Source organism: Ochotona curzoniae, unplaced genomic scaffold (genome assembly GCF_017591425.1).
Source record: "Ochotona curzoniae isolate NIBS_2020 unplaced genomic scaffold, NIBS_Ocur_1.0 contig_2404, whole genome shotgun sequence".
Lineage (NCBI taxonomy): Eukaryota > Metazoa > Chordata > Mammalia > Lagomorpha > Ochotonidae > Ochotona > Ochotona curzoniae.
Genome location: NW_024465451.1, coordinates 5,180,292 through 5,198,494, shown reverse-complemented (window position 1 = coordinate 5,198,494; position 18,203 = coordinate 5,180,292). Strand labels below are relative to the sequence as shown.

At 49.9% G+C, this 18,203-nt stretch overlaps 1 protein-coding gene across 2 annotated transcripts in view; it reads left to right on the top strand.

Annotated features, from left to right (window-relative positions):
- DLGAP3 (DLG associated protein 3) overlaps window positions 1–18,203 on the top strand; it is a 60,470-nt gene that overhangs the window by 18,908 nt on the left and 23,359 nt on the right. For both annotated transcript variants that reach the window (XM_040974409.1, XM_040974408.1), the window contains exons 2-5: window positions 2,474–2,553; window positions 3,895–5,052; window positions 8,806–9,011; window positions 9,247–9,319. In XM_040974409.1, coding sequence (XP_040830343.1) covers window positions 3,946–5,052; window positions 8,806–9,011; window positions 9,247–9,319 — 1,386 coding nt within the window. In that variant the 5' untranslated portion in view covers window positions 2,474–2,553; window positions 3,895–3,945. The remainder of the gene's footprint in view (window positions 1–2,473; window positions 2,554–3,894; window positions 5,053–8,805; window positions 9,012–9,246; window positions 9,320–18,203) is intronic.

Sequence of the window (18,203 nt, the reverse complement as noted above, 5' to 3'; positions counted from 1 at the left end):
GGTGATGGATTGAGTTGTTAACCCCCTCCTTCCCTCTTTTTCCTTACCACTGAGTAGGAGGTGTGAGTGCAAAGTCTAACCCTTAGCTGGAAGCCAGTCATTCATTAAATCCTTCCCTTGGGGAACTTATCAGTTGGCTAGTGCCTACTCCTGGTGGTTTGGATTTGGTTCTGTTGTGAACTGTTTGGACATTGGGGATTTTGGAAATCCAGCATAAAGGCTTCATGTGAGAGATTATGTTGTCTAAGCGGTCTCATGTGTGTTGTGTCATTTGCTATTCATTAAAATCCTTGGTAGGTGAGCAAGTGTCATTAGACTTAGAGAGACGAGGTCACTTGTGTTGTGCCACAGGTTTCTGCTTGCAAGTCTGCAGGATAGGGGTTAGGGAGTCAGGCGGAGAGGAGCAATCACAGGGCCCAGTTCTTAGGGTGGAGCATGGAGGACAGTGGATGCGAGAGGGACTAAAAATTGGTGAGCGAGGTCATTTTGCGGGTGGTTCATTGGTCCAAGCAGTGGCACCTGTGGGCAGCTGCAGGGGAAGGGGTCCAGGAACATCTACCTCTGGGAAGTTCAGTGTGAGCCTCCAGCTTGATGTGAACTCAGACACAGCTAGTGAGATGCTGTGGGCCTCCTGCCAGGCTGGCCTTTCATGCTTTGAGTCTGCACAGGTGCTGCCTGGGACAGGAGGGGAAGAGCACCATGGATCAAGGGCCAGGCTGTCAGAGCTCCTTTGGGGGCGGGGGAGGGAGGGGCGAAGGGATTTCCAGGTACTTTTCACCATTGTGCAAGCTGGGCCGAAGCTCCTTCAGGTTCCCTAGACAAGGGCAGTGTGGGGAGGGGACTTGTCCTCTGAGCAGGGGCAGGTGGTATCTGTGATGTCACCTGGTCTCTGGTGTAAGACCCACACCGGGCATGTCTTCCCCCCACCACTGTGGAAGATTCCCAGGAGACTGCACTATCGTCTTCACTGTCTCCCATCCCTCCGGGCCAGGAAGTTCTTCCTGATGTCTGACTGTGTCTCTTCCACTACTATTAATCATGCTTGCAAAGCTCTCCCTTCTCCCTGACATCCCTGCGTCTAATAATGGCATCATTAGTCTTCCAGTCACGGCTGCTGCAAACTTCAGAGTCGTCTTCCTTTCTGAGACACTCTCATGTCTTCCAGTGTTCGCCAAACCCCAGCTGCCTAGTCCTCAGAATTCCTTAGTTGTGCACTTCTTCTGCTGTGAGCCTCCTTCTGTCTGTGCTAGTGGTGACTGTCCCTCTGTCCCTATCCTGGGAACACACAGCCATTGTGTACTTCACTTTGAATGCTCTCTTCCTTGTTAAGTCCTCCTTGATCTCTCTGTTTTTTAAAATACATGAAAGCCAGTGTTACAGGGAGATCTTCCATTCATTGGTTCATTCCACAAATGGTTGCAATGGTCAGAGCTGGGTTGCTCCAAAGCTGGGAGCCAGTAGCTTCTTCTTAATCTCTCATATAGATGCGGGGCCCAAATGCTTGGGTCATCCTCCACTGCTTTCCCAGGCCATTAACAGGGAGCTGATTGTAAGTGGAGCATCTGGGATTTGAACCAGAACCCAAATGGGATGCCAGTGCTCCAGGTGGATGATTAGCCAGCTACATCACCACGCCAGCCCTGGATTTCCCTCTCTTGACTCTAGTCTTGTCTTCATCTAAACGAGTCTGACATTCATCTAAACTGTCATACATGCATCTCCTTAGTGACTCTCTGTTAGGGACCATCCTTGAACTGAGCACTGAGTTAGGTGCTGGAGAGCCACAGAGGAGTTGGTTCCTGCCTCTGCCCCCTGGAAGATCCCGTCCTAATTGGAGACAGAAACCCATGGGAGCTGCTTTCATGGAGGTTCCAGGGTGATACAAAAGCCCAATAGAGAGACATCACCCAGAATAAGAGTATAGAAAGTCTTCAAGGGGTGGTGGACTTAATATGAGTATTAGCCAAGAGGAGACGTTGGGAGTGGATGAAAAGAAAGTCTAGGAGGGAATAGCTTGTGCAGAAGCACAGGGACCCGGAATAACTTTGTCCTGTGACAAGTTGTTCCCATGCTCGGCTCTAACCCCCTTGAGGACAGGAGCACCCTTAAATTCTCTCCAGATACTTCTCTCTCAGACCCTTCCTTGTGTTTAGCTATTGGGGTTGAATCCTACTTGAGGGCTATGGAAATGCAGTGGCTCAGCACCATGGACAGATCGCACAGGCACCTGCAGTTGGAGGTAGTCCAACCTACAAGCTCATTTGCAAGTATTTGCATAATGAAGCCAACTTCATTTCCCTGGGGTCCAGAGGCTTTGCATCATGGGGGATCCAATCAGTCCTGGCCTGGGGGGTTGGGAAGGGAAACAGTCAGGGCCAGAGATGAGTCTTCTTGAGGATCCTGGGAAAATCTTCCACCTCCAACCCCTACAGTCCTTTGCCCCTTTGCTGACCACCTCTTGTTTTGTTACCAGGAGCCAATCCTGAGCCTCCTGAAGTTAGGATTCTGCCTGGCAGTGGGGATCCTGACGACGAGGATGGGACATCCTGGATGGTGAGTGGTAGATGAGCCTGGGAGACTGGGGGGGTGGGGGGTTGGGCGGTAGACGGGAGGAGGTGGGGTTAGAGTTGGGTTTTCAGATCAGAATATCTTGAGCTTAAATGGATTTAAAGTGAGTTGCCCACTTACTGGCATCGGGACGTCACCGCTTTGAGCTCCATGTTCTCATGGGTGACTGTGGACACAATCTCCCTTGCAGCACTTGAGCAGGGTTAGAAAAGACTCTGCACAGTGCTGGTTGTGTGGCAGTTGCTCGGGGAAACAGTAGCAGATGAGCTCTGAGCAGGAGCCACAAGAAACCAGAGGCTGGCGGGTGTGGGAAGGCTGTGGTGGGGAGGAAGGGAGGGTGAGGCTCGGAGGTGCTGCTGTCTGGAGTTTTTGAGGCTGTCCACCTCTCGCAGTCAGCAGATGGCCCAGGGAGCCTGGTCTGGGATGAGGGCGGGCTCCGTCTGCCAGCTCCTCAGTCCCTGTCCCTCCTGCTGTCACCCCCTCCTGTTGTAGCTCCTGTCCTGGCAGCTCCTGGAGTCCTGATTAGAGGCGGCTCTTGCTGAGCGCTGACCTCTCTGTCCTGGAGCCTTGGCCAGCCTGGGACAGGGGCCAGCAGCACGGACTCCGAAGCTTTTTGGCCATCACCTCCTTGCCCTGCCACAGTTCCTGGGAGGAGGAACTCCTGGTTTCCAGGCCCAGCTCAGGATTGGGATGCTGCCTGGTGCAACCAGCCCTCCTGTCTTCCATTACTCCCTCCTGTGGAGTGGGGACAAAGGGCAAGGGAAATTTCTAGAAGAGGGAGAAGGAGGAGTGGCTCTGAGTTTCTTCTTACTTTAGTCCCTAGGGGAGGGAGGAGAAGCCTTCAGCCAGCGGGAAGGAAGTGGGGAGGGGGGCATTTTCCATAGAGCCATGTTGGGTGATAGCTCTGGCACCTGCAGCGGCGCGGCGTGGGATAGAGGGCTGGGGCAGAGGTGTAGCTCTGGCTCAGTTTACTTCAAATCAGCTTGCTGAAAGCGAGTTCATCTTGGAACAGTTTGTGTGGCCGCCCAGGTCTCCTTTTCTTTTTGGTGATCAGAGGATGTTTACAAGTCCACCTGGCCGAGGGCACTTCTTCCCATGCATAAGTGTTTATCACATTTGCGGCCTTGGCTGGCTGAGGCTCTCGCTTCCTTTGCGTCCTGGTGAGCCTCTGTCTGCTAGGATTGCTCCGATGACTTCAGAGCCCTTTGGTGGGAAGAGGATAGAGTTAATCACGATGTGTTGAACGCATTACCGAAAGGGAGTGGGGCACGCCTGCTAGGATGAGGTGGCTTCAATCCCAACCCCCTTTTCTCCCTGTTTCCCCAGGACATTCCTGGGGCCTGGCCCCCAACACTATGAAGAGCCTTTGCTGAGGCCATGAGGGGTTACCATGGCGACCGAGGCAGCCATCCCCGCCCAGCCCGCTTTGCTGACCAGCAGCATACCGATGTGGGCCCAGCTGCCAGGGCCCCATACCTGCTGGGCTCCAGGGAGGCCTTCTCCACTGAGCCCCGCTTCTGTGCCCCAAGAGCTGGCCTGGGACACCTTTCCCCCGAAGGGCCAGTAAGCCTCAGTGAGGGGCCTTTGGTAGGCCCTGAGGGAGGGCCAGGGGGGGGCGGGGCTGGGGGGGGCAGTAGCACCTTCCCCAGGATGTACCCTGGCCAGGGCCCCTTTGACACCTGTGAAGACTGTGTGGGCCACCCCCCGGGCAAGGGTGCCCCCCGCTTACCCCCAACACTTCTGGATCAGTTTGAAAAGCAGTTGCCCGTTCAACAAGATGGCTTCCACACGCTGCCCTACCAGCGAGGTCCAGCTGCGTCTGGGCCTGGGCCAGGGCAGGGCTCTGGCACTGCTCCCGAGGCCCGAAGTGAGAGCCCCAGCCGCATCCGGCACCTGGTTCACTCCGTGCAGAAGCTTTTTGCCAAGTCCCACTCCCTGGAGGCACCGGGGAAACGGGACTATAACGGGCCTAAGGCAGAAGGGAGAGGTGGCTCCGGGGCAGACAGCTACCCCGGCCCGGGCTCTGGAGGCCCCCACACCTCCCACCACCACCATCACCACCACCACCATCACCACCACCAGTCCCGGCACGGCAAGAGAAGCAAGAGCAAGGACCGCAAGGGGGACGGGCGGCACCAGGCCAAGGCCGCGGGCTGGTGGAGCTCTGATGACAACTTGGACAGTGACAGTGGCTTCCTGGCAGGTGGGAGGCCTCCCGGAGAGCCCGGGGGTCCCTTCTGCCTGGAGGCTCCAGATGGGTCCTACCGGGACTTGAGCTTCAAGGGGCGCTCAGGCGGGTCTGAAGGCCGCTGCCTTGCCTGCACTGGGATGTCCATGTCGCTGGATGGACAATCGGTCAAGCGAAGTGCCTGGCATACCATGATGGTCAGCCAGGGTCGGGATGGATATCCGGGGGCCGGGCCAGGCAAGGGGCTCCTGGGTCCAGAGGCCAAGGCCAAAGCCAGGACTTACCACTATCTGCAGGTGAGGCTGTGGTGAGGAAGGGGAGCAGGGTCCTCGGCCCTCACCAGTCCTGTCCTGCAGGGAGGAGGGGAAGGATTGATTGGGGGCTGTCAGCTGTCCTTGTGATGGCCCTGGGGGAAGAGTGGCTGGAGGTGGGGGGCGGTCTTTGTTCTGCTTCCTTGTATCACGTTTGGGGCTTCCATTTCCCCCACTATTCTGACGGTGCCAGTGAGTGGAACAGGCAGCCTTTTCTCTGGGCTGTTTCTGGGTTTGGGGCACGCTGGTCCCCATCTTACGGGGGGTGGTGATGGATAGGAGACTGTGATGCTCTGTGGTGCTGCCACCCTCGTTGTTGGAGGCTGTATCAGGAGGCAGTTCTCCTGCCCCAGGGCCTTCTCCGATCTTTCCTCTGCCCACCTCTAGGTGGTCCAGGGGTTGTTGAAATATGCTCAGTTGTTTGCAATGCCTCTGTTTGTGGACTACTCTGGGTAGGACCCTCAGCCTATGAGGCCATGAAGGCACCCTTGGGTATTTGTTTTCTTTCTGCTGTTCCGTGACTGGGGCATGCACTGAAGTCTGAGCCCTCAGCTGGGATCGGGCAGGGTTTCCTGGGAGTGGATGGTGCCGGGAGTGGATGGTGCCGGGAGTGGCTGGCACAGTCTCTGCCCTGTTGGCAGGTGAGGTTGGGAGCTTTGATCACTGCTTCTCCTGGGGCCCCCATCCCTGCCTTGAATCCACGCTGGATCCTTTCTTTACAAGGAGGCATTGCTTGGAAGTTCTCTTGCTAACAGCGGTCCTCTTCCCACACTGCCTGTGCCCCCTGGCTGGTTTTCTTTAGTCTTTGCAGAGTGTGACGCAGAGATGCCCAGGCAAGTTCTAGATACGCAGGGCATTTAGAGTGGCTTTCCCCCCAGCCCCCCAAAGCTGCACCCAGAGTTGATTCTCATTCACTCACTCATTCATTCAGCCTTGCCCGCATACTGTGGGTGCCAGGATGCAGACCCAGGTGGTGCTTGGGATGAATGCCCAGTTTCCAGAAGGGGTGGTGGGCAAGGAAGGAGAGGGAACAGTGCCATGCAACAGTGAGAGGAGAGAGCCCTAAGACCTTGGGGGCGTGAAGGAGGCCCCTCACCGATCCCAGTGGCTTGGAACAGCTTCTGGGAGGAGTGTTACAGGATTCCAGTTCCACGGAGGAGCTGGAGGAGTCAGAGTTAGTCAAGTGCAGCTGAAAGGCATTCCAGGAAGAGCGTGTTCAGAGGGGTGGGGAATGGAGACTGCCTGTGTCTTTTGGCTGCTGCTGTTCGCACATGAGGGCTCTCCTGGGAGAAATCAGGAAAGCTCAGGGTGGATAGAGAGGGCCGCGGTGAAACCAGAAAGCACTTGCTGGATTCAGGACCTGAAGGTTGACCTTGGCTTGCCCCCCCTCCCTGGGCAGGGAGGTGCTCTGAGTCGGAAATGAAAGGGTGGAGGGAGGGCTTCTGCAGCCTCCCTCCCCTCTGACCGAGCCCCGGCCACCACGCAGGCTGCTCTCCTCCAGCTGCTTCTCCAGGGCTGCCCTGACCTCCCTGGGGGCTTCCTTTTTAACATGCACATCACAGTGTCCTGCGGAGGAGTGAGCGTTCCGCAGTGGCCGCAGAGGGGGAGCCCTGCAGTGTAGCGGAGTGTGCCCTGGCTGGCCCACCTGCCGGCCGGCCTCTCCGCCTGCCTGCTGCTCCGCTTGCTCCATGTGGGGAAGGGAATGAGCCGCTCTTTAGGGGGGCTGGGATATTCGGGCGCTTCTGGAGAGAAGCAGGGTAGGCCGGCCCCATCCGACGAGATGCCTCCGAGGGACTCCAGCATCTTTGCTTGGTCCATCTGTCCTTGGTCCTCTTGCTGGACACCAGCTCCTTCTCAACCCTGTTCTGGAATCTTCTTTCCTCTCTGGGCTTCATTTCTTTCTGCAGTTTCACCTCTCCTCTGTCTTCCCGTCTCGTCGAGCCTCGTCCCTTGCTTCCGCTCCCTGGGTCCCTGACCTCACACTGGTCCCTGTCTCCTCACTCAGCCACACCGCTCTCCTGAGCCCCGTCTAGGGGTTCTCGTTCCTACTCCACACCTCACCTCCTCCTCCACTCCACTTTCTCCTTGCCCTCTCTGCATTATTCGCACTCCGTTCTTCCTAGCACCGACCACCTTCCTGGAGACACTCAGCATCCCACCAGTCTACCTTTGGGCTCCTAGCTCCCTCACTCTCTCCCTGGTTCAGAAGAGGATCCAGGACCGTCTACCCCAGGCCATTCCTTCCTCCAGGGCTGGATCCCATCCCGGCAACATGCCATGCATCTCTGAGCTGCCCCCTCCCCGTCTTTCAGGATCTCTAGCCTGGCTCTTTCCCTGCATCTGGCCCCAGGCCAAGAGGGAGCCGCTCTCTACCCGCTGCTCCATCTCCTGTCTTTCCTTCCCACCTGAGGCCTTCAGGTACAGACTCCCCTTCCCCTTCCCTTCTGCCCGTCGCCGCCATGTGAGTCTCACTTCCAGATCCTATCCTTGCCAGTGCTGTGGGTAGAGGTTTTTTGCCAACGGACTTCCTTGAGAGCCATCCTCAGGACAGTCTCCTTCCGTGCTCACACTCATATAATTTCCTGAGTCCTGTCTTTGTGCTGAGAACTCTGTCTCTGCTCGTTGTCTTTGCCCCCAAGCTCAAATGCAGGTCTGGTGCTCACACCAGGAAGTGGATGTTCAGTGATGCACCTGCTTGGCTCCCATCCATCCAGCCGGTGAGCCACGGGGCCAGAATGGGCACATGGATCTTCTGACTCCAGAGCCTGAGTTATTGACCTTAGGGTGCACTGTGGCATTTGACACAACCAACTCTTTTTCTTCTTAAAATGTCTCCTGCTTCTGTGACATGGCATTCTCCTGACTTCCCTCCTACCCCTCTGCCCACTCCTTATCACGTGACTGCAGACTCCTCTTCATTTCTTTGCATCCTTTTTAAATGTCAGTGGATCTCTCCTAACTCTCCTCCTCTCTCCTGGGCCATCTCCTTCACTTCTATGCATTCCGTCGCTACCCCAGACTCTTGAGCGTCTGCCTCCAACCCTGATCTCCTGCCCTGAGCACCGAAACCCGACCTGCAGCCACCTGCATGGCAGGTCTGGGCCGAGCCCCAGGGGCTCAGCTCTGAGCCTGTCAGCCTTCCCCAGAGCTGTTTCTCTGGGGCTTGGTGGTTCAGTGGATCCTCAGCCAGCAGCCTGCAGTCCTTCTGCCTGCTCTCACTTCCTTCTCCCCGGGCCCAGTGATCTCCTGTTTGCCTCTCACTCCCATCTCTTTTCCCCTGTGTTGCCATTGTCAGTCTTGGCCTTATTTTGCTAGTGGTAGCTGCCTCAGCCTTCTACTTGGTCTCCCTCCTGTCATGGTCCCTGCCCTGCTCTTGGCCCCTCACATACCACCAGCCACTGTGTGTATTTGGTGCCATCTGGGGCACCAGGTGATGGCTCACTCCTGCCTAAAACCTTTGGGCCACGCTTCCCTAGGAATGGGGTTGACACAAGTCCAATGGCCATTAATCTCCCACCCCTAAGTGCCTGGGATGTTGCCCCCTCCTAGTCTTTCCAGATGGTCCTCAGTTAAGAAGGAGCAACATCTGGGATGAGGCTTCTCTGTGCACGAGGGGCCCATCTTCCAGTGCTGCCTATTTATGTGTGTTCCTGAGCAGTGGCTGGGTGGTTCCCACGGTCGGTGGGGAAGAAGGGACCAGGGACCCATCTGAGAGACAGAGGCCCCTGTCCCCTGCAGGTGCCGCAAGATGACTGGGGGGGTTACCCCACGGGTGGCAAGGACGGGGAGATTCCCTGCCGCAGAATGCGCAGCGGCAGCTACATCAAAGCCATGGGGGATGAGGAGAGCGGAGACTCGGATGGCAGCCCCAAGACCTCTCCCAAAGCCCTCGCCCGGCGGTTCGCCTCCCGCCGTTCCTCCAGCGTGGACCAGGCCCGGATAAAGTAAGTGTGTTGTGGGGAGGTTGATGCTGGGTCCTGTGGGAGGGGTGCCTACCTGGGATGTACCTGCGGATTGTCTCTCTGAGCCACTCCTTGGGGGAGTCTCCCTACTGAAAGCTTCCTTAGCGGTTTCTGAAGGAAGGCAACTAGAACCTGCCCAAACCCCCAGTGCTGTCGCTCCTGCACCCCTGTCTCCTAGCAGACACCAGTTCTAACTGTGGAATTGGACTTTTTCCAGCTGCTGTGTCCCACCCCGGATCCACCCCCGGAGCTCCATCCCTGGTTACAGCCGATCCCTCACCACCGGACAGGTAAGGAGAGAGACACCCCCGCACCCTGCTCGCCTGGCATCCTGGAAGGGTGAGGAGGAGGAGGAGGGGGTTCAGTCTTCGCTCAGTCTAGGCCATAAAATCAGGGTGTTTGCCCATGGGAAAAGCAAGGAAGCTCACTGGGGCTCCTGGAGCGGACTCTGTCCCTGGAGTTCAGACACTCTCATCCTCGCAACCCATCATGTGGCCTCCAAGTGATGAGCTTGTAAGGGCAGCTTGTCCTTAGGACACCTCCATCAGAGCAATCCACTGCTCCTGGCCCACCCCCTTTGCAAAGGGTCACGTGGTTTTGTATGACCAGGGGCAGAGGTCTAGCTGCAGGAGGATCTGAGCCTGCCCCAACCACTTCCCTGCTGTGTGACCACCAGCAAGATGCCTGCCTTCTCTCTGCCCCCCTGCCTGCCCCTCTGCTTTCTCATCTTTAAAATGACAGCAGTCGTAGTGGGGACTGCTGGGGTTTTTGTGCAGGCTCTGTGAGAAGATGTGTGTAAACACAAGGTACCTGGTTCAAAGTGGATGCATTCACAAACGTGAGGTGCACACCTCAGTGCACAGACTTTCTCCTTCATGAAACGGAGGCAGCATGGGGCGGTAATTAAATGCGCGAGGTGGGTTTGCATCTCAGCTTAGCTGCTTATCGGTTCTGTCGTGACCTGGGGCGAGTTACTTGACTTTTTTGAAGCCTTGTGAGCCCCGTTTTTCCTATTTAAAAATAGTCATCATAATAGTGTTCTTGGCACGTGGCCAGCACTCAATAAAGGTTAGCTATTTTTACTGTTTGTTGGGGGGGGGAAAAAAAAGCAATGCAAAAAGCCGTGCCAAAGACCGGCCACATCGCTCCTATTGTTTGACGCTGCAGCCTCTCAGTGTTGCTTTGTTCCGGTCCCTGAATCAGGGAATCTGATTGGCACAGCTATCTTTTCACATCAACCAGCCTGTGTTGCTAAACCCACTCGTTAATGCCCCTGTTTTCCTTCTTCCGTCAGCAACATCTGACACAGCTGATGAGCCTCCCCCCAGCCTTCCCGCCCCCCAGTCCTTCCCTGTCTCCTCTCTTCTCCTCTCCCTGTGTTTCATCTGTATCGTAGGTGCCGCTGTACCTGCCTAGGACCTGCACGTGGCAGTTTTTCGGGGCTCAGTCCTTGCACTTCTGTCTACACCTGATCCTTGGGTGATGTCATCACATCATTTTGGCTGTGAAAGTTACTGAGAGCCCAAGGGCTCCTGGATGTACGCATCTTCTCAGTCCACAGATTCCCGTCAACACCAAGTGTGTTTATGGAACTGTGTGTTGAGATCTCTCTTGGGTGGCTGGTAGACATCTCAACCCAAAACTCCCCTAAAATCTGTTCCCTACCCTTGCTCCTGTCTCGGACTGGGGCAGTGCTGTCCTTCCAGGAGCTATGGCCTAAATGTCCAAAAGTCAGTCTTGACTGCTTGGTCACTCCCTCGTTGCCTCCCACATCCCACACTCCATCCTTGCATCAAATCCTGCTGGTCCTCGCTTCAGTGTATGTGCAGGGCCTGCCCCTCTTCTGCCATGTTCTTGGCCACTGCTCCATGTCCTTTGGTCTTGGGTGCTGTCCTGCCTTCTGATTGGTCTCCCATGTTTGCCCCTGCTCAACTTCAGCCAGAGTGGTCATTTGAAAGCTTGATTATGTTCACTCACTCTTCCATTCCACGCCCTCATCCTGCTCAGAGGAGCTTTGCTGTGACACACAAGCACCTTCAAGGCCTGCTGTGCTACGCCCTAGTTCCTGTGCCTATGCTGTTCCCCTGGCTCCTCCTCAGCCCCCACAGGGGAGCTCCAACCCCAGAGCTTTTGCATCTCCACTACCCCTCCTTAATGTCTCTTCTCCAGACATCCCCGCGGATCAGTTCCTCAACCATTTTTTTTTCAACCTGCCAGTGTTGGTTTTGTTAATTGGTGGGTTGATGAACAATCGTTGTACGTGTTTGTGGATTACAGTGAGACATTTCAGCACATGTGTGAAATGTGCATTGATCAAATCAGGGTAATTAACATTTCCCCCTTTTTGTCCTGGCCTTGGGCGTGGAGTCTTGGAGCTCCTCTCTTCTGTAGGTTATTGTAAACCACAGTCACTCCACCGTGCTGGGTCACACTTCTTCCTTTGATCTGGGTCGCTACCCACAGCCAAGCTCCTCATAGTCCACATACCCTCTGAGCCTCTGGTAACAGCTATTCCGTGTTCGCACTGCGTTGTTGTTGTTGTTGTTTTTAAGTTTCCACCTAGAAAGGAGAACATGTGGTATTTTTCTTTGGTGTCTGCTTTTATCACACACATACACAAAAAATGGTTCTATCCATTTTGCTGCAAATGATAGGATTTCGTACTTTTTGTTGCTGAATAACATTCCGTTGTTTATATGCCACATTTTCCTTATCTGTACACTTTTTTTTTAGAGAGATTTATTTATTTACTTGAAATGCATAGTTACAGAGAGGAGGAGGGGGAAAGACAAAGTGCTTCCATCTGCTGATTCTCTACTCAGTGGCTGCAATAGCTGGGGATGGGACTAAGCCAAGAGCTACATCCAGGTCTCCCATGTCAGTGTGGGTTCCAAGGATTTGGGCCATCTTCCATGCTTTCACAGGCCATTAGCATAGAGTGGCTTGCAAGTAGAGGCCTCAAATGGTGCCTATAGGGGACACTGGCATTGCAGGTGGAAGCTTAGCTTGCTATACCATAGCACTGGCACCCAAATGTTTTTAAGATTTTAATTTAATTCTTCCTAACATTTCCTACTCCCCTTTCTGGTTTCTTTTTCTTGCTTCTGCTCCTGTTCTTTAGTATTCCACATTATTTAACATCACATATACTTGATATATTGTCTCCAGAGATATAATTTTATAACAGGGATGGTGAATGTCTGGCCTGTGGGCTGAATGAGGTCCATGAACGTGTGGTCTGTGCCTGCTAAGGCATTTGGAGGTGGGGCTCCAAATTCACTTGAGTTGATAATTTTGTATGGCTTACAAACGATGTTATAAATAGCCAAATGGCCCTCAGCAGAAAAAAAGTTCCCCGTTGCTGGTTTATAATCCCTACTTTACGGAAAGGAGAAATTTAAGGCTCCAGAGATGTTACACTATCACCTCTAGTGATGTCCTTCCCGACAAAGTCTATTTAAATATAAATACATACATATTTACCTAAACATTTTTCCTTTTCCTTTAGCTTTCATGTTTTAGTAGGTGTTTTGTAAAGAAGTTGTAGTTAGATTTTGTGTTGTGTCCTCTCTGAAAAATTGAGAGTTTAGTACATTTATATTTATTGTGATTACTTGCATTTATCCTCTTATTTTGTGACTTCTGTTTGTCCTGCCTTTCTAATGATACTTTTCTGTTCCTTAGCTACCTTCTTTTAGATTGAGTTGGTTTAGTTTTCTCTCTGCCCAATCCTATTATTTTAAGGTTTGCAGTTACCTTCGTAATTTTAATATGCATGTATGACTCAAACAACACAAAAACCTTAGGACACTACTTTTGATGATCTCTTCCCTTCTTAGCAACAAAAGTTTATGTTCTCACCATCCTAGAGTTCCGAAAGCCACTCTCAGGCTGTCAGTTAGGTTTGTTTTTCCCCTATCCGTAGCTTGTATTTTCATATCTTTTCATGTCCTTATTTGAAAAATAATGTATTTTAAATTAATCAAAATGCTGTATTTTTTTTTTCTTGATTGCACTTTTAGTGTAAACCTTAAGAAATCTTTTCCTTAATCCAAGGTCACAAAAATTACTCTCACGTTTCTCTAAGAATTGTATAGGTTTTTTAATTTTCTTTTTTAAGGCTTTTTTTATTTTCATCGAGTCAGATTTACAGAGACAAAGAGTCAGAGAGAACGATTTTCCATGCACTCATTCACTCCCCAAGAGGCTGCAACGGCCAGAGCTGAGCTAATCTGGAGCCAGGATCCAGGAGCTTTTTTCGGTGTCCCACGTGGGTGCAGGGTCCCAAGGCTTTGGGCTGTCCTCTACTTCTTTCCCAGGCCACAAGCAGGGAGCTGGATGAGAAGTGAAACAGTTGGAATTAGAACTGGCACCCATATGGGATCCTGGTGCATGGAAAGTAAGGATTTTAGCCATTAGACTATACTGTGCCAGGCCCAAAATTACGTAGTTTTGACACCTAGATATATGATCCATTTTGAGTATTTGTGGTAGGGGGAAGTGTATTTGAGTATATGTGTGTTTTGTTGAAAAGACTTTTGCTTCCTCAGTATAATTTCCTGGTTCCTTTGTTAAAATCAATTTACCGTAAATGCATGTGCTTATTAATGAAAATCCATATCCATCTCATTGGTCTGTATGAGTCTGTTGTCACATGTTTTGATTACTGTAACTTTTTACTAAGAATTTATTTCAGTATGTTTAAATCATAGAAAATGTTGTCACTCCTTTTAAGGATGGCTTTGTGTTTTCTTTGCATATACAGATGGGTTTGGGGGAAACATGTTGATTCCTATAAAAATGTAATTTGGAATTTGAAAGGATTGCATTGAATTTGTAGTTCAGCCAAGAGTTGCTATCCTTGAACATTAGATGTCTTTCATGTATTCAAGTCTTTGATTCCTTTCAGAATTAAACATTTTTTTTTATTATAAATGGACAAGTTGCAGTTTGTATGATAGCACTTCAGAGCGTTCATGGCCGGAGTGGGCGTTTGGTGATGTGGTTAAGATGCCAGTTGGGATTTTCTGGCTCTGTGAGCACCCTGGGAGGCAGCAGGTGATAATCCAAGGACTTGGATTTCTGCCACATACATGGGAGACCTGACTGGGAGAGGGTGGTTGGCATTTAAGGAGTGGACCAGCGGATAATTGATTTCTCCTTTCCGCTCTTAAAAAAAAAAAAAAAGCTTAATAAGTTTGTGGAGAAATGAAAGGATTATTTTGGTGCCAAAGATTTTGAAATCCATGCACAGTGTGTTCATAATAAGCATTTTTCATAACGTTTTCGAAAAACTCTCCTGGTTATGGAGTTCAAAGTGATACTGTGATTTGCGAATATGTATGGAATAGTTAAACCCAAACTCTTACCATATCTATCACTTCAAATGCTAAAATGATGCTAGGACACTTGTAATTTTGATGGACTTCTTCCTTTATGGAGTTTCTGCCTGCTATTTTAGTTCCATTATTTTACATCCTGCATTAATCTTTTTTTGTATGTGCTATGTTTACTTGCTTATATTTGCTCACATCTTTGCCATTTTTCCTCCTCCTATACCTTCTTACATTCCTTTCTACCAAAGTACATTCCTTAGTGACTAAAACAAAATTTATTTGAAAGGCAAAGTTAGAGAGCGAGGCGGGGAGATATCTTGCATGCACTGATTTGTTTCTCAAATGGCTACATTAGACGGGACTGGGCTAATCTGAAGCCAGGAGCCAGGAACTTCTGGCTATGAGCGAAGACCCGAGTGCCTGGGCCATCTGCTGCTTCCCTAGGTGTGTCAGCATAGAGCTGTGTTGAGGGGAAGTTGCCAGGACTGGAACTGGTACCCAGATGTGATACGGGCATCATGGGCAACCACTTAATCTGATAAACCACCCCCTTAGTAATTTTGTTTTTTAATGGTTATCTGTAAGCAGCAAACTCAGACTTGAAACAAACAAACAAAAAACGTATTTATCCTCATTATTTGATATAGCTTAGTTCCACGTGGGAATTCTGGGTCAACATTTATTTTCTCTAGACCTTTTGAAGATCTTCTTTGTCACCGTCTTCCATTGTTGCTGTTAAGAGGTCTGCCTTCAACTCGGTTGTCTCTGTAGGTAACTTTCAGTTCTCTGGTTGCTGTCAAGGTCTTGCTTTGATCTTGGTGTTTTGGGTTTCACTGTGTAGGCTTCCTAAATCTGAGAATCCATGTCTTTTATCACTTCTGGAAAATTCTCTTATGATTGCTGTGTGCATGATGCATATTTTTTCCCCACTTTTATTTTCATCCTCTTTGTATCTTTCCCATCCAAGGACTAGCCAGACTTGAGCCTGCTTAGCTTCCAAGATCAGACAAGATTGGGTATGTTCAGCGTGGTGTGACTGTGGGGGTTCTATCTGTATTTTCATTATAAGTTATGTCTCTTGCAGAAGTCATGTAGGTGGTTTTGGCTTTTTTTTTTTCTTCCTATGCAATCAAACAATTTCTGTTTTTGGAATGGGAAGTTTTTTCTCCATTAACATTTAATATGGTCCCAGTATGGTTAGATTGTCTCATAATTTTTGTTCCTCACTTATTGCCTTCTTTGTATTAACTAAATAAATATTTTTAGTGCAACACTTAAGTTTCTTTGCTAATATTTTTACTGTTCTAATTGAGTTATTTTCCTAACGTTTGCACTAGGAATTACAGTGTGTGCCTTAGCATATCAAAATGTTATTAATTGTGGCAAAATCCACAGAAGCATCGGGCTCCAACATATCTCCTTTTGCTTTCCCTTCTTTGCACTGTTCTTGTCATAGATATTACCTATACATGTTACAAATCTATCAGTTTTTACAAATCAACAATGATAGTGTCGCATTTTAAAGTAGAGAAAGTAAGCAAGAAGATGTATTTGTATAGGCTTTGTATTTACTCAGTCACATACTGTTTCTGGTGCTATTCATTTCTTTTTGAGTATTTGGGTTGCCATAGAAAGTTACTTTTTTTAGCCTGAAGGACTTCCATTCATATTTGCTGTAAGACAGGTCTGTCAACAAGAGATTCTTCAGTGTGTATGTTTTTGGAAGTGTCTTTCTCCTTCATTGTTGAAATGTAGTTTTGCTGGATATAGAATTTCTCCTGACTTAGAGTTTTTTCTTTCAGCCTTTTGAATAGACCATTCCACTGCCTCTGGTGTTCATGGGTTCTGATGCAAAGCCAGCTGTTTTCCTCCATGTGATGAATTGTCTCTTGATGGTAATGAGATTGTGTCTGGCTGCAAGTTTCATTGCTTTTGTAGGGAGATTTATTTATTCACAAGAGTAACAAAGAGAGGGAGAGGAAGAGACACAAAGCAATCTTCTGTCTGTTACTTCACTCCCCCAGTGGCTGCACTGACCCAGGATTGGGGCAAGCCAAAAGCTACAGCCTCCAGGACTGAAACTGGTACTCACATATGGGTTGCTGATGTCCAAAACGCCAGCTTAACATGCTGCACCAGAGGGTGGCCTTGTCTGCAGCTTCAGCGTTTAGATTCTAATGTGTTTGCGTATGGGTCTCTTATTAGTATTTAAGTTTATTGAGTGTTGGTGATTTATAGATTCATTTTTAAATCACGTCTGGAAAGTTTGGGGTCATGATTTCTTCAAAATCGTTTGCCTCTACCTCTGTTGATGTTCTCCGTTAAGGTCTTGTCGTCCTCTTCCCCTTCTGCTTTGTGCTTGTGGTCTCCCACACCTGCTCCTTCTTGGAGTCCTGGCGTGCTGGTGTATGTGCGTGGAAACGCTTGAGGTCGCCCCAGAGGTCTCAGAGCTTCTCTTCATTTCTGTTGGATCTTCTCTCTCCAGTGCTCTATTTGGGTAGCTTCTATTGTCTTTTTTTTCCCCATTGCTAGAGGTGAGTGCCTCTACTCAGTTTCCCAGTTCAGTGATTATACTTTCCAGCCCCATCATTTCCTTTGTTTCTTTGAACGTATTTTATCTCTGTTGTAAGAGACTGCATTCATGAAGTCATTATTGTTATTTTTGCCTTTATGTGTTTAAGTAGGGTTTGCTGTAATCCTGTGACTGGCTGTATTTGTACTATCTACTTTGTAGTCTTTGATAAACCCAGCAAATGGACAGACACACTTCCTTTGTTTGCATGGGCAGTAACTTTGCCTTGCATACTCAACAATTAGGTAATGTGTTGTAGCAACTCTGGATTCTTACCTTTTCTTCTTGAATTTTGCTATCACTTGTTTATTTGTTTGTTAATCCCTGAATTAAATCCAGGACAGCTTCCTTCCTTGCAGCCTCTGAAGTCTCCACTCAAGTTATTTTTCTTTTTTTTTTATTTGCTAGCCTTGTTTCCTAGGGGTTCCCACTGTGTCTGCATAGCTTCATGTCCAACCAAAGCTTGATCAAAGGTTGGGCTAAAAGAATGACAAGCTAGGAAGGCCTCCCCTCTCTGTCTGTGATTCTTTGGATGTCGCCTGGGGAAGGCTCTCTGCTGTGCCTTCCTGCAGGTCCTGACTCTGCCAAGATATGTGGAGAACTTACCAAACCCGCTAGGATTGTCTTGCTCCTTTGCTCACTAAGTACCTGGTTAGCCTGCCGCTTTCCCCGAACAATGCTGAAGCCTTAGCCTAGTGATGTTGTTGGTTCTTGACGTGCTAACTTATGGTGCTCCAAATTTCGTGGTGCCCTCTGGCATTGGCAGTGAAGTACCTGCGTGGTACTTACTGAATTATTGAAACTGGTGGGAAAGGGGTTGGGAACCTGGGGAGTGGGAGAGCCTGGGGCTGAGGTAACACAATCATCTCTTACTACCCAAAGTTCAAGGATTCCTATGAACAAGGATTTCTTTATTATGCCTTTGGCTGATACTTTAGAGTGATTAAATTTTTTGATACCTTTCTCCAGCTTCGTAGTTTTGTTTCAGGTGATGGGATTTGGTATCTTCCTTATCTGTTATATCTGAAGTGAGGAGTTTGGAAAAACGGTAACCACTTCATTATTTCTTTAAATATTGCCTCTTGCACATTCTGTCTGGTCTGGAAATCCAGCTAGTTGCGCGTGGGATGTCCTGTTCTTTTCGCTATGTACTGTAGTCCTTCCTTCATGTTTTGCATCTCTTTGCCTCCTAGATAAGTCCCTCAAGTGTATCTTCTAGTTCACTAATTTTCTCTTCATTTGTGTCTCATATCCTATTGACTAATT